Source organism: Stegodyphus dumicola, chromosome 4, assembly GCF_044657685.1.
Source record: "Stegodyphus dumicola isolate Sdum_Otavi_A_Nest chromosome 4, ASM4465768v1".
NCBI lineage: Eukaryota > Metazoa > Arthropoda > Arachnida > Araneae > Eresidae > Stegodyphus > Stegodyphus dumicola.
In genome coordinates, this window is record NC_140771.1 from 23,750,374 (window position 1) to 23,766,915 (window position 16,542).

General features: G+C 31.3%; 1 protein-coding gene across 1 annotated transcript in view; it reads right to left on the bottom strand.

Moving 5' to 3' along the window:
• Positions 1-15,208, bottom strand: part of LOC118186593 (uncharacterized) — a 28,205-nt gene extending 12,997 nt beyond the window's left edge. Inside the window, exons 1-3 of the mRNA XM_085814318.1 lie at positions 15,023-15,208; positions 8,607-8,867; positions 2,989-3,074 (exon numbers count right to left, since the gene is read on the bottom strand). Coding sequence (XP_085670444.1) covers positions 2,989-3,074; positions 8,607-8,867; positions 15,023-15,208 — 533 coding nt within the window. The remainder of the gene's footprint in view (positions 1-2,988; positions 3,075-8,606; positions 8,868-15,022) is intronic.
• Positions 15,209-16,542: the final 1,334 nt, after the last annotated feature.

Consider the following 16,542-nt stretch of genomic DNA (forward strand, 5'->3'; position numbering starts at 1 on the left):
TGCAAACAAGAATGAAAACTGTAAAATTAAATATGATGTTTCTTTTAAGAGCAAAATAAGCATTTATTTCACTTATGAAATGCTCTGGCTGATCAGTTTCGATTTCGCTTATTCATCAAATCCACACACTCAGCATTGATGTTTCAATGAACAAAGATGCTGTAAATGCGGTAAAAACCATAGACGCTCGGATTATAACTTAAAACCAGAAGAAAAGTCTAAATACATATTTTGTCAACGAGATCACGTTATTGGAGAAATCCAACAACAAGAATCAGCGCTATATTTGTAAATTTTACAGGACTAGTTTTGATGTTTCTGTAGTTAAACCATCGAAACTAGTCCTGAAAAATTTACAAATATAAGCTGATTCCTGTTGTTTGACTTCTCCAATAATCATTATACGGCATGTTATTTTAACCTAAATTGTAGGAGATCACGTTAATTCAGATCAAGTTTGCTCCAAGTGCCAAGAAAAAGATTTGCAAAGATCCAGAAACTAGATGAAACAGAAAAATCCACCCTCAGTATGACTAATGAAAATTTCCTGGCCCTTCTGAATTAAAAAATGGCTGAAAATTCTAATCTTTAGTTCCAGTTATAGTGAATACTTCAGAAAAACCTAGGCACCCATGAGTAATTCAACTCAATATTCGAAATTTTTCAAGATTAATATCAAGATGTTTTAAATAGCAAGATCAACATGTTTTAAATATCCTTCAACAAATTATGCTTATCATTTCACTTACTTATATGCTATAACTTAAGAAAGTTAAAACCATTATTGAAAAGTTAACAGTAAGATTTCAATCCATTCAGTTGATGATTAAATTTTCAGAACCTGAATGATATCTGTTTCTGCACTGGAAGGATCAGACGAGCGGTATAACGCAGGGTCGCACTCGTTTGTAGCGGATTCGAGCTTCGCTTCTGATAGATAGATTAAAGAAGATGGAATTTGTTTTTTTCTTCCCCATATTACATGCGCATTCCTTAATATACAGTGTTTTCCCGTTTTTCCACACTTTTGAATGCTTTAGGAGCTGCAATTTATGGGACCAAAAGGTGTGGAAGTCGTAGATTCGATTAACAAGTGATAATCTCCGATTTCCAAGAAAGATTTAGCGTGTTTTTTTATTCGCAGGTAGTTTGCGAGTTTTTGTCTTTGTTAAGAAGATGATAACAATCACTACGTGGACGGATCCATTATAAAATTTAGGGTAGCTCGTTTTCTGAACGCATTGAGAAAGGAGAATATTAGGCGAATATTTTTTAAATTTTCAAAACCTGACGTAGCGAAAAACTACACTACGAAATACGGTACATACAACTCTTTGTATGGTACTTGAAATTCATATCACAGCTTTCTCGCCCTCGGCGTAATTACATTTTATTTTCTTTTTGCAGCAATCCCAGCCTCGCCTTTTGCAGATTCGTGTCATGAACGGTTTCTTCCATGTGCAATAATTTCATTAATTCAGAGTGTACATAATATAAGTAAGCAAAATAATTGTTATTAGAACTGTTGCATTTTACATACACCTTGTAGAATTCCTCACTTTTATTCTGCTAAATGAAGTGCCGAGGAATTTAGTAAACTGTTAAGCGAATTATCGCTCAGTTTGAAGGACAGATATCGTAAACTCAAGAAGGGTTAATTACCCTTATTCACTCAAGATTAATAGTCGGTCGCTTTCTTCGGGCTTACAGCAAATTCTCCACTTGGGCTTAAACTCAAAGGTAAGAAATAAGAATTAACTATGACTAACTAAGAGATTTAGGCGAGGCCAACACAGTTCTAACGTAGTTGGGCCGGAATCTAAACTAGTCGGCGAACTATCAAAAGGTACGTAATAATACAGCTGAGCGTGACAGCAGCTTAGAGAGACGTAGCCCAAAGGAAAACGGGGGCTACTCAGGATTCCTAACTCTCTCTCTATCTCTCGAAGTCAGTTGAACTTTCCTTTAATACTATCTCTTACTCATTTGCATTCAACGCGATTCTAAAACCTCATTCTGGTAGGGAGTTGTAAGTTGAAACGAGGCAAGATAGGAAAGGTTAACTAAATTAAACTAACTGTTATAAAATTAAAATATACCTAGCAACCTCATCGAAAGAAACCTACCAAAATCTAAATAAAAACAGATACAGCAAAATCCCTTTTAAATGAATAAGTGGGAGATGAAACGATTCCTCTTGTAAGTTTTCTAGAAATGGTACCGTTGTTCGGATAAGGCTTATATGAAAAAATTATATAAAAATTGATAAATAGGAATAAATTGATAATAAGCAATAAAGTAAAATGCAGTAGAAGGATATTTTAGACTACTTAGCTTAGAATTACACACTTAACAGCGTAAGCGTGATATTTTATTCATATTTCACTAATAGTTATGTTGATTCCTACCTAAGCCTTGTTTCGTCACATTCTCGCTCAGTTCAAAGGATTATGGAAATTTTAATGCAAGCGGCGTAGGTTAAAGATAGATGGAAATCGTAACCTGTGATTTTCTGAGTAGAAGTATGACGACTGTGCTACGGCTTGCCTAGTGAGTCATCCAAATCCAAGTAGAAGCTTTGAACGCCTGACGCTGGTCACGCTTGGTAAAAGTAAAAAGTTAATTGACCTCCTTCCGGTCCAAACAATGTTGAGCTTCGCGTTGAGCTTGCTCGAATTGTAAGTCAGCCAATACATTATAGATTTACAGCGGGCTGCTATCAACAAGAAATTGAATCAAATATTTTGTATTATTTCCGTACCATTGTACCAGTTGTGAGGAATCAAGTATTACATTAAGCTTTACACTTTGAGCTGTATGTTTGTATGCTGTGTCCATATTAAACATTAATAGAGGCGATAATTTACCAACTACGCGAGTTAACATTTAAAGGTTAGGCGTGAAGTGCAACAAAGTTAAGTACGTAGTTAGACATCTTTAGATGTTATAAAGTAGCAATAAAATCCCCATTTCCTTGACTGTACTTACTATTTATTCAACACTTTCTCACAGAGTATATCCTTGCTATCGTGCGCTTCTAGAACACTTTTCACGCGCTTCTTTTCTTCGCACACCTGCAATAAATAATCAGACAAAAATAAAATTTTATTGTGGCTCTGGATAATACAAAGAGCATTTACACATTTTTTGAACGGTTTTGATAAAGAATTAAAAAAAGTGTTTTGGAATAAAAATTATTCGCAGCAGCCTGTTATGTGAAATGAGAAATGTCGTCTACTATTTTTAAATTTATTCTTTCAAAATGGCGCATGCAAACAAGCTGCAGATTGAAGGATAAATTTTTGCGCTTCCCAAAGAGAGATTACTACTTCATAATTCAAAAACGTAGTAAAACGTCTGCCATTAAAATTTCTAAGTACAAAATAAGAAACATTATTAATCGGAAAGGGAGAAACCTTCAGTCATTACGTCTGCATGGGAAAAAAACGCCAAATCAATACCCGAAAAAGGCACGAACTACTAAAACGAACTACTTTCTAAAGTTAAAACATTGCTAACAAGTAAAAATCTGCTGACTCAGAAATCAATTTCAAAGGCTTTAAATACATCTGTAGCAACAATAATTAAAGTTATAAACCAATATTTATAAAAAAAAGCATAATGTTCAGCTTTCGCCGAGGCATGTAGCTCAACGCTGAATAATTTGTAGAACACTGCATGAAAACTATTTAGTAGGAGATTAACAGAAATATATTGAGACACTTCATGAAGTCTATATCATGGTTTACGTAAAAAATATTTTATTGATTATCGAAAACGAATAGGAAAAAAAAAATTACAAATTTGGTTCCATCAGTGCAAAGTAAGGATGCAAATCCGCAGGATTCTCTTCCAATGAGAAATTAAAAAATAAGAACTCGGAAAAGATTAAAATCAACCCAACGTATTATCAAGAGAAAAATATGCATACGATATTTACAGAAGAAATTCCATGTCTTTATCTCAATGACTTCCAAAGAGGGTAACTTCATCAAGACAAAAAAGCAAGTCATACTCCGAAAAGTACCATTGCATTCCTTGAAAAAATTAAGACTGGTACTGTTATTGCATATAAACTTTTCAACAAATTCCTGAGAGGTCCCCTGACGTTTCATCCATGGGCTATTTGTGCCTTTGGGTCTCTTGAAAACAGTTCTTTCTAAGCGCAAACTCATCAGAATATAGGCTCTGGAAATTAGTGGAAGGGAATAGGAAGTAATAGATGTTTTAACGAATTTTTACAAAAAGACCTTCTGTCATGCAAATCACGATGCAGAACTATTTGTTCGAACTCTAAATAATACTCTTTACACTTTCAACATTAATTAAACGATTCCTCTTAAATTAAAATTAAATAAAATGTGTGAACACTCTCTTTATTCTTAACACAAAAGTTAGGTTCAAACGTTTCATAGCAGGAACAACTAACTAATTCCTATAAATATGACCCAGCAAAACTACAAGTTTTAGTTCAATACCGCATCGAATAAAGTTTGATTAACCCACCTTATTGTTAAATTCCCGAAACATTTAGTGAAATATAATTTTAAAAAGAAAAATTTTTATACCATAAACCTTTTTCTTTAAAATGGATGTGATAACTAATCATCCACTGAAAGTAGAAAAATGATTAATAATATAGTTTAATGGGAATGATAGATTAAATAATTTTATTTATAAACTTTATCTCTAATTTTATTTCACGAATAATAAAAATGTGGGGTGCCCATGATAAATTTAATATGATAATGGCTTATAAGTTTGACAATGCAATTAAATTCACAAATTCTGTATTTATTATTCGCGATATACAACATCAGATGGATTTTGTAAATAGAATTATTTATTCTATTACTTCCATTAAAGTATACGAGGAATTATTTTTCTGTTTATAGTGCATTAATTATCACATTCATTTTAAATAAATACGTATTATACGAAAACCTTTTTTTTTAATTGCATTTTAGTTTCTGTTTTTTAGTCTCAATTGCATGTTATCAATAATGAAATTTTTAATCATTATTAAAATGCAAGCAATAAAAAATACCTGAACGTCATTCAGAGAATAACGAAATTACTTTGAATATTCGGTTTTGGAAATTGAATGTAATAACAAAGATACAACGAGTAGTTTACTTGAAGCTAAAATGAAAATATCTGATGTGGATACCAAATGTGCGCCTGATGTGGACAACATTGATGTGGACATCCTTGTACGGCTCATTAAATTATATACATTTTTTGCTGCAGTTAAATTTATTTCCTCGAATTTCATAAGAGATATATTTCTCATTCAGTTCAGTTCTCACTTCACTGCAGGACAACATACATAAAATTCAAAACATCTTCATCAAAAATTGTAAAATACAGAAAAATCTAAAATCGGAAATACGGTAAAACAAGTTTAAAAGATTTGCGGTTGCAGATAAAACAGTTAAACACTATTTGCAATTAAAAAAAAATTGTTAATTCCATTCAATTAATTCAATTTTGAAGTTGGTTCACAAAATTAAAACCGGTTTCAATTCAGGGAGAAAGTCTTTGGCTGTCTTTCTTGATTTTCAGGAAGCGTACGACAGAATATGGAGAAGGAGACTTCTAAACAAACTTTTCGCGTTTATGGAATTCGCGAGAAAATGTATAACTTGTACAAAAAAGTTTTATCCATAGATTGGGGGAAGAGGGGCGATCCGCGTATAGCTTTTCACCTGTCTTTGAGAATATTGTTTTGAATTTGAATGTCTTTGATTCTGGGAAAAACTGGTGAGAATTCGTTCTAGAATGTTCTCGCTCCATCTATAACATATCGCCAATTTTGACGCCAAATGGGCAATTACTCGCCAAATCTGGCAATCATGCCTTTCCCTATCACTTTCTGGCAACCCTAAACCGGCAGCTGGACATTTCGCAACAATATAAATAATTACACCTCAATAAACTAACCATAACAATTAGATCAAGAATATAAACAAAAGTTTCGAAAAAATGGTTTATTAGATTTTACGCTTAATTATTTTTATATTATTATTATTATCATCATCATCCTCAATTTTAAAAGTACAAACAAGTTTTCAGAAACATATCAGAAATTTTAATTGCACAAAAGTTCATGTTTAATTAATGTGATAGCTGCGCGAGTTATGTTGATGCAATACTTTTTTTTTTAATGTTAGGTACAAAATTGCTTAATTTAGTTTCTAAATCACCTCGTTCAAAAATATTCAGTCTGTTTCTCATTTTCCATTTTACATACTTACACATACTACACACATATTTTACACAGTATATATTTTTCTTTTACTTTATAATTGTATACTTCAATTTTTATTAAAATAATTAATACAATGTTTTCAAAGATTGCCGAGATATTTATTCCCACATATGTTTTAATGTTAAATAATTATCCTATAAAACTTATTTTAAAGGATTTGAATTTAAGTAATATTTTAATTCTTTTAAATGTTGGAATAATGTTTTTAAGTCGATATTCAATTTAAGTAATATTTTAACTCGTTTAAAAGTTGGTATGATGTTTTTAATTCGATATTCAATTTGGTGCTACTTTGGTAGACTGTTGCACAGATTTTTGGCGATTTACATTGGCGCAATTGTTGACGCGGTTTTTACAGTCGTCAGACATCTTGAAAAAAGCTGTTTTTACGTATTTCACGCATATAAAGTATTCGAAACTTTAAAAAAGTAAATATCGTTAAAAAAATGAATTAATTTTTTGTTGAAAACCTTGTTTTTATTAAGATGGCTGGCAAATGTAAATAAATACATTTACTAAGAGTATAAAATGCTAAAGTAAGGTTAAATTATTACTTTCGTATAATAGAATAAAAACATTGCGCCAACATTTAATTGGAATAAAATATTACTTAAATTGAATATTAAATTAAAAACATCATACGAACGTTTAAAGGAATTAAAATTTTTCAATTACTTAAATTCAAATCCTTTAAAATAAGTTTTATAGGATATAATTATTTAACATTAAACATATGTGGCAATAAATATCTCGGGAATTTTTTAAAACAGTGTATTAATTTTTTAATAAAAATTATGTATACAATTATAAAGTAAAAAGAAAATATCTACTTACATTTTTTAAAGTATTTTACCTGTCGTATATTGATATGTATCAGAAAAAAAAACTATCTTCATCTGTGATCCACATCTCTCGCCCTTCATTGAAGTAGCAATTAGCGAGGTTTCCTCCAAAAATTTAAAATAAATTTCCTCTGACCCTTGTAACAATTTGTAAACAAATCTTTGATAAGGAAAGCCAGAGTGGCCTAAATAAGGTCTCAAACGGCAATTTTTTTATTCCGATACCAATAATTCTTGGTAATTACCAATAACAACATTCATCTTCGAAACGGACACATCCATTCGCTTTGGAATCTGAGGAATTCGAAGAGATGAATAATAAAATTTTAAAATGGCGCGGTAATGCACAAATATTCAGTAACCAATCAGAAAGCTGATTACATCACGCATAGAATTAAAATTATTTAAATAATCATTCATAATAAAATCATATTTAAAAAATGCAAAATTAAACTGTATTTTAATATTTAACAGCCATAAATAATAATTAAAACATTCGATTAAATTTATAGATATTAAAACCATTTACTTTTAAAATAATCTGACGTCATTCATTACATCATTCACAACATAAAATTCCATAAAATATCATAAATAATAAAATTTTTATTTCAAATAAAAATGCAAAATTAAATTCATTTTTATTATTTAGAAGTCATAAATAATATTTAAAACACAGAATTTATGCATAATAAAACGCATTATTTTTTAAATAAAATGACAACAAAGTATCGTTTACCATAAATAACTTGTCCAGCAATGGGTTTACCATAAATCGTATCGCTCGCCAAAAAAAAATCGCCAAAAAATCGCCAAAATCCGTGCAACCGTCTACCAAAGTAGCACCTTCAATTTAAGTAATATTTTAATTCAGTTAAACGTTGGCGCAATGTTTTTATAGCGGTGTTTTTATTATATTTCTTTGCTATATGAAAGTAATAATTTAACCTTACTTAAGTATTTTATACTCATAGTAAATGTATTTATTTACATTTGCCTGCCATCTTAAAAAACGACATTTTCAACAAATAATTAATCCATTATTTTTAACGATATTTATGTTTTTAAAGTTTCGAATACTTTACTATGAGTAAAATAAGTAAAAACAGAGTTTTTCAAGATGGCTGACCGCGCCAACGTAAATCTCCAAAATTCCGTGCAACCGTCTACCAAAGTTGCACCAAAATTTTTTAATTTAATTTATATGTTACTAATTTTAGTAACATTTCTTTTTTCATCATGCTGGTTCATTTCCGGTGCATAATTCAGCTGTAGATCCCCACTGAGTCCTGATTATCACATTCCCTTTAAAATAAATGAGCCCTTTAAAATAAATAAATGAACCCCTTAAAGTATCATCGGTCCCTAGGGAGATCAAGATGCCCGTTGGGCACCTCTGATGTAGATGGACTATAATCCCAATAAGTTCCAATATTTGAAGCTTTATTGTATAAGGTCTTTTACTCTTCAGTAGAAATTGAATGCATACTTACCTGATTCCGACGCAGCTGATTGACTTGCATGACCCACAAGTGGTACAGGTACATTCGATACTGATTGAACTGCGCCAAATGAAATCTGACTTTACCATCTTTTGATACGAATCCTCTCTTGACTAAATTTCTATAGCGTAGAGTTGATTGGAAGAAATGCTGCAAATGAGGGTCATGCAAAGAGTTATATGAGATAGATGGCAGGATAGGATTCTCGGCCACTCTTAGATCGAAGTCCTTATTGGGGTACTCATTGTAAAGCTGATGGAGGAAAATAGACAAGTTTTTTTGACAACAACTCTACATGCATGAACCATAAACAAGAAAGCAGAATAATCAGATACTGAATTTTAATTTCACTCTTTTACCTCTTTATTACTTTCGTAAAAATCAATTAAGCATGCTTTTGATTTATATTTGGAAAGAAAACGAACGATTAACTTAAAGAAATTAGATTTTATTCCAGAATAACAAATTTTTAAAGTATAAACTTAGCATTTAGTTAGAATTAAATCTAAAGTTTTAAGTATGTTGCACTTCCTATACTTCAATCACGATTCATGATTACATTTTCATATATCATACAGTGGAAATAGTAACCGAAAGATAGTTGTTATGTTTTTTTTCCTTATTCCTGCTTAATAGGGAAAAATGGATATTAAATTTATAATTTTGCAGTTTAAATAATTAATGCAATATATAAGTTGTAAGAAGTGTTTACTTACACACATATGCTACGTAAATTAGCAAAAATTGAATCATGGATTATGAGGTGTGAACTAAGTTAATATTAAAAGTTCTTATTTATTGTTATATTATGTTGCGTGTGTTGGCAAGTAGTCATTTTCGATACCACTTGATGTTTTTGCGTAATATGAAAATAGTACTTTGGCGAAATAATTAATTCAGCACAGGGAAATTATACGGCTATCGAGAGAGAAACACTAGCAGTCCTGTTGGTTGCTCAGAAATCTAGAGTTTATTTCTGCAAGGAACCTCCTATTGTGTCCACCGACAATGCGGCCATATTACATCTGTATTCTGGGAAGGATTTATAGCCTAGACTTATAATTCCAATAATATAATTAATACATATTAATTAAGTGTATAATTTAAAAATTAGACATACCCCGGGGAAAGGAAATTCTGCCTGGTCAAGAATTTCTGCCTGATGACCAGGGGATATAAATGATGACCAGAGATATAACCAGGGAAAATAATAAAATTGACCAGGGAAAATTAATAAAATGACCAGGGAAAATAAATAAAATTTGCTATGCCCACTTAAAAAATTTTAGATTCACAAGAAACAATCATTTTAAAACTAGAAGCAAACCCAGAACTTAAAAATATTTATGTTTTTTTGAAGGCTCACAATAACTTTGTGCAATATGACGTAACAGGAATTAGGAGTAAGGCCGAGAGCTATAAAGTAATTGGAAACCTTCTGCTTTGTTCAAAGGGAACAAATAAAAACAATAAATTATGACCGGTTATCTCAGCCAGTTTAAGATTAAGTATTTTACAAGAACTGCATGATGCGCCATTATCAGGTTATCTCGGAATAAGAAAAACAATGCAGAGAGTAAGAAAAGCTGTTTATTTTCCACAGCTGCAAAGATATATAACTGAATGTATTAATTCCTGTAACACTATTAATTAACTGACAAGTCAATTAATTGGCGACATTAATTACAGCCTGCGTCGTACCTAAATAGCATAAAAGCCAGCAAATGATCGTCATACAAAATGATCAGTAACGTAATATCGTCAGTGTGCCAGAATGCCTTTCAGCGCGAGATCGGTTATGATTCTAGAGATTGTCACATCAATGTGCGATGGCTAGAAACTGTTTGATGACAAATGTGAGATCGAACAACTCGTTATTAAACTTTTTTACATGTATGCAGCAGTCATCAGCACCGAGAAAGACGCATGATTCATCGATAGGACAAATTACTTCCAATCTGCCCAGATTGGCGGACAGTTCAGTACCGTTGCAGAAGACTCTACATTTGTTAGACTCTGTTATTCTATATTTGCTATATTTGTTAGACACACATGCACAAATCTGATACAATTATCCAGCTGTGGCAATCATCAAGATTTGAATGTACAATTTTACGTAGATGCTAAATAAGGGAATGCACGGGCATGCATTTCCTTATTTGTTTAAAAAAAGTGCGCAAATGATATTTTTTTTTCAGCAAAACGTTTGAGTTATGCTTATGAAGTCTTCATGGTACTTCTTTCTTTGGCAAAATAAAAAAAAAATAGTATGTGAATCCATTCATTTACCCATATTTTCACAGAGCGTGCAAACTGCGGGAAAAAATATACATTAAAAAATTAATTAATACTATTTGATTCATAAAACGTATTGTAGATACGCATATTTTAAAATAACTTAAAAAAAAAATCTGAAAGACCTTCAGATTTTAAATTAAGTTCAAAGGGGCGTTTTTTTTTTAGCATTTTGTGTGTTACATTTATTTATTAAATATCACGTTCTTCGCACTTAAAAAACCATAAAATTCAGTTCAACAGCAATATCGCAAAATAATTTTAAAATGAGCATATCTTGAGAATTTCCGATACAGTCTTGCGCGCTCGAGATAAAATTTTTTTTTTCATACATTTTTATCTCCTGAATGATTTCGCACAGTGTTGCCATTATTCGCTTTGAAATCGTTTAGTGTTTTAACCAGAAATTCGTTGAAGTGTTACAAAATCTGAAATCGATAATAAAACAATTATCAAATTAAAATTAGGGCTTCTGCATGCCCATATTCTATGGAAGATTACGTAATTCAAATTTTGATAGCTCTAGGTACCGTTGTTTTATCACAATGCGAGAAACGTAGATACATTTATGCAGATTCTTCATTATTATTTAATTTCTTTAATATAAGGCAGGGCGATAATATATGGTGGCAACGATTTGAAAAGTGATATAGTTTTTAAAGTTATCAGGTTCTGTGTTTCTCCTTACTTGCTTGGGGAATTCAAGAACCTGACTCGGAACAGAGAGCTTACTAAAGCTATGTTCAATAAATGTGGGAAGTAGACAAGATACACAGGAAGGGTATACGAAACCCTTTATTTTTCACTCTTTACAATAATTTCCGGACTTCGGAATACAGAGACCAACCACTTGTGGTCTGAACGTAAGAATATAAAAATATTTAACTAAACTCTAACTTAACTTCTGAATAATAAACAAGGGCCTACGTGGAAGATTAGCCTTATATTAACAGGAAGCCGTATGTAGTACAGAGAACTGTTAACACTACAATACGTTTAAAAATTATTAAGAGGATTAAACCTCTGGCCTGGAAGGCAACCAGCAACCGAGTAAAACTGCTAAGGCAAGCGGCCTGCTTCGACTAACTCCTTCCTCTCTCTCGCTTGGCAAAAAGCCACAACTTAAGTACTTGGCGTTCGCCAGAAAAATTCGCATAAATAAGTTAAAGCTTTTAATTCCGGCCGGAAGTAGAAAATAAGAAGTGATAGTAAAGATTTAAAATAAAATAAACGTTAGTAAAACTTAAGATCCTTACAAAGTTTTCGACGCAAAATGCTAAAAAGAAATTAATAGTCCTTCAAGGCAAATTACCCCTTTGGACTAGTAAATCTACCTGAGTTATATTTCATATCTTTAGCAGGCAGGAGGTAATATCGATAACAACGGTTAAATCATTTCTGAATTATAAATTTTATCCTTTAATTTATTTATTCCGCTTAATTTATCATTTATGCTTAATTCTGTGGTACATTTACGCTGTTTTTTTTTAAAATTTTTATTTATTTATTTATTTTATTATTATTATTCTGTCTACGCAGCTGGGTGTAATAAATCAGTTTTCAAGATCAGCTTGTGTCACAGGAGAAAGTCGAATAAATCACTACGTTTGCAACGCAAAGTTGTGAAATATTTGAAATTCAACTCAAAGTTGTGAAACATTTGAAATTTAATATCAGCATCGTGAAATGATAAAACTGAATAGTGGGTTTCAGTTCAGTGAAATATGTAGATGATCATAAAAAAATTCTTTGTAAGCTGAATATGGGGCAATGTTGATGTAATACGGTATGTTTTTAAGATAACTGGTGTTACTCGTGAAATATCTCAGAATACAAATAATAAATTTCGGACCTGACTGAAAATTAAGTCTTAGAGCTAGATTAACAGTTTTTAAGTATTAAGATCGTCACGACTTGAAACACGGACAGAAACTCTTCATATTACAGCTTATGGTTTTTTTTAAAGAAAATTTAAATTCATACTATTTTGTTTATGAAAAAATAAACTTAACACACAAAACGTTAAAAAACGCTCCTTTGGGGGTAATATAAAATCTAAAAAACTTTCATATTTTTTTTTAGCCTAAATGGCGTTAGCCCAGAAGGAATATTAATTTCCTTTTAGCATTTTGCGTTGGTTCACTATAAATGTCGGTTCACTTTTCAAATTGTTGCCACCAAATATTATCGCCCTGTGTTATATTTAAAAAAATTAAATAAGGAAGAGTCTATATAAATGCATGTATATTTCTCGCATTGTGATAAAACAACGGTACCTAGAGCCATCAAATTCTGAATAACGTAATCTTCCACCGAATATGGCAACACTGTACGGAAAACAAAAACATTTTTATCTCTAGCGCGCGAGACTGGACTGTATATCGGAAATTCTAAATTGTTTCAAATGAATATAGTAAATTAAATTTAAATAATTCTCTTGCGCCATTGCTGCAAGGAATGAAATTTGAATTTAACAAACTATTTGTAAAAAGCAAAATTAAAGTTAAATAAATTTTAAATGAATCAATTACATTTAAAATTTTAATTTAAATGTTAAATTCGGAAATTCTAAAGATATGCTAATTTTTGAAATTATTTTGCGATATTACTGTTGAATTGAATTTTATGGTTTAAGTGCAAAGAACATGATATTTAATAAATAAAGGTAACACACAAAACATTAAAAAAGTCCCTCTGGGCGTAATATAAAATCTGAAAACATTCAGATTTTTTTTATTTAATATTAAAATTACGCATTGTTTCTTTTCTATTTACAGAACTTCTTCCTCTCAAATATGAGATGATTTTTTAGCTCCTGAGGCATCTTTTAAATCGAAAATCTCAGTCAATTTATGATTAATGCTCGGTTCGGTTTATTTCAAATTAGAGCACCTTTTAATTTAATAGTAAAATACGTTAAATATTGGTGCTGATTTCCATGTGTTTAACTTCCAATGAATATTTCTGACAGGGAATAAAAAAATGATTTTTTTTAAATATTATTTAAAACCTGTAACTGAGTTATTATAAAAATGTAAGGAAATAATTCTTTTCATACTTATCAGACTTTTTTTACCCTTAATTTCAACAATACATATTCTAGAAACTCTTCTTTACTACCTTTAAGTATGAATCTCATAGAATTTGTTTTACAATACCTTTTAACAGATTGCTCTCCAATACGAGCAATTCTTGCTTAAATAGTTTTATAAACGCGTTTGTCAAAAGAATTTAAATTTATGTTTACAATTGAATGTTAAGTATATTATATATTTAAATAACATTTATAATGATTATAAATTTAGATAAATTCGATAACTAAATTTTCTTCACAGCAACTTTCAGAGAAGTTGAAATTATTTTGCGACACTGCTATTGAACTGAATTTTATGTTTTAAGTGCAAAGAACATGATATTTATTAAACAAAGGTAACACACAAGACGTTAAAAAAATGCTCCTTTGGACGTTATTTAAAATCTGAAACCTTTCAGATTTTTTTTTTTTTTTTAAATTTTCGAATAAAATCAGATTATTTTGGAGATCTTGTTAAGTAATTTCATTAATGACCGTTACATCTTTTTCATTAAAAATAGACATACTGCAGAATATACGTTGACTGCCTTTTCCTTTCAATAAACTGAATATTTCATTAATTCAGTTTTTTTTTTTTTTTTTTTTTTTTTACACTATTATTTTCTTATCAAATTTCCATACCATTTTTTTAATGTAGAGTTTTGTAACTTATAGATCTAGACTACAGTGTGAAATTCCATTGGATTATAAAGTTAAATCAAATTTATGACGAATAATACTTTCCTTACAAAACATGGATTCGTATGCTACTTTAGATTTTCGAAATTTTTACTCTGGCAATGATTATGGGTTTGTGGAAATATTTTAAAGGAGAACTTTTTAAGTGTAAATGAGTATTTTGGTGTACCAAATACTTTTAACAATTTTGAGTAAAAGGATATGCTTTGGAAAGAAGAGTACGATAAGCTTGTTAGTGATTCATTTCACAGGATGCTATCATGGATCTTTTGTAGAGGAATTAAAAGCAACTCTTTTAGCAGTTAAGATAAAGGAAAATGTTTCTTCTATGAATACAGACCGATTTTCCAATCTCCTTTGATAATGGTTTTTCATCCTCCTTTGCTACCTTTTGCAGAGGATACTTTGTATCGTAAGGAAGGGTTTTCCACATCGGCATATCCTCCATCTGCAACAATTTTGGAGGAGGGACAGGATTTCTTTCCCCTGCAGATCGACGGGGTAACAGTAAAAATTTATACTCCATGTTCATCCTGAAAATATGAAAAGCGAAATGATCTTAAATACTAAACGACTACTATTGTTTCAACTTCCATTTAAGGGTATAATTTGATTATAAATGTGTCAGGATTTCCCCCTCAGGGCTTAATTTTTCACGTCATTGTTTTTGCTGTGCTGTTTTTGTCACGTCATTGCTCCAGCAACGGCCGATTCATTGAGGAGTTGGCATGTCAACATAAAGCTTCATAGTTTTAACTGTCTCTAATACTTTGCCTAGAATGCACGTGCCTGAAATAGGGTCGAAAATATAGCCACTGCTAATATCAAAGGTCGAGGAGGCGACTGAACAAGATTGCGACAAATTAACAATAAATGATTGAAAAAGATGGATAAGTAGACACAACAAAAATAAATAAATAAATAAATAAGACAGTTACATACTGTGAATGTACAAAGCCCCTATTAAACCGAAGTTTTCCATTTGATTAAAGACGAAAGGATAAATTTTATTTATTTATTACGCGGAAAATAATTTTATACCCTCTGAATAATAAACAAATAAAAGAATTTGTCGACCAGATGCGTGATGGAAGAACGATAGACGATTAGGGCTGCATACGTCTACCTCCAGCTCTCGTGATTTCCAAATAGCCTGATAAGAGTGGAGTTCCAGAACTATTCAAAGATAATAGCCTAGCCACCAGGTAGATAAGTCTGTGTCGCCTTCCGAAGTAAAGATTTTACCAGAAGTTCCATCCACCGGACCTTCTGCTGATACAACAAGGTTACCATATAAGGTATTTCTGAAGCCTTCTTGGCATGCCTTCGTGGTGTGGTGGTCTGCACACTGGGCGCATATTCCAGAGGTCCGAGGTTCGAGTCCCGGCGAAGGCGTTGCTAATTTTTCATCTTGTCTGCTTCCAAAAATACCTAATGTCTCTACAACCAAAGAAACCAGCCACAAACTTTGCGTCGGTTTAGTAGAACTCGCCGCCCCCCCCCAATAGACTGCACATGTGATAGAGGGGGAGATATGTGGCGTATCGAGAACTTTTCCACGTTTATCTCGTTGAACATTTTGTATATCTAAATAACTTTCAAATCTTCCTAAAAGTGAATCAAACTGTTCTTCATGTTCATTATATTTTTCGAAGTGAATAGAAAGTTTCGAATTATCCGTCGATGGAATAATAACTGAAGTAAGTTTCTCCATCAGAGCTTTATTCTGCTGTATTAGGTCAATTACAAGCTGCTTCGTGCTTAATTATTTCGACAAAAGTACTTATAAAAGTTTTACCTTGAGCAGTCTTCAGGGAATGCCCTAATCCAAATGTATTACTTCGATAGCGGTAAAACAGG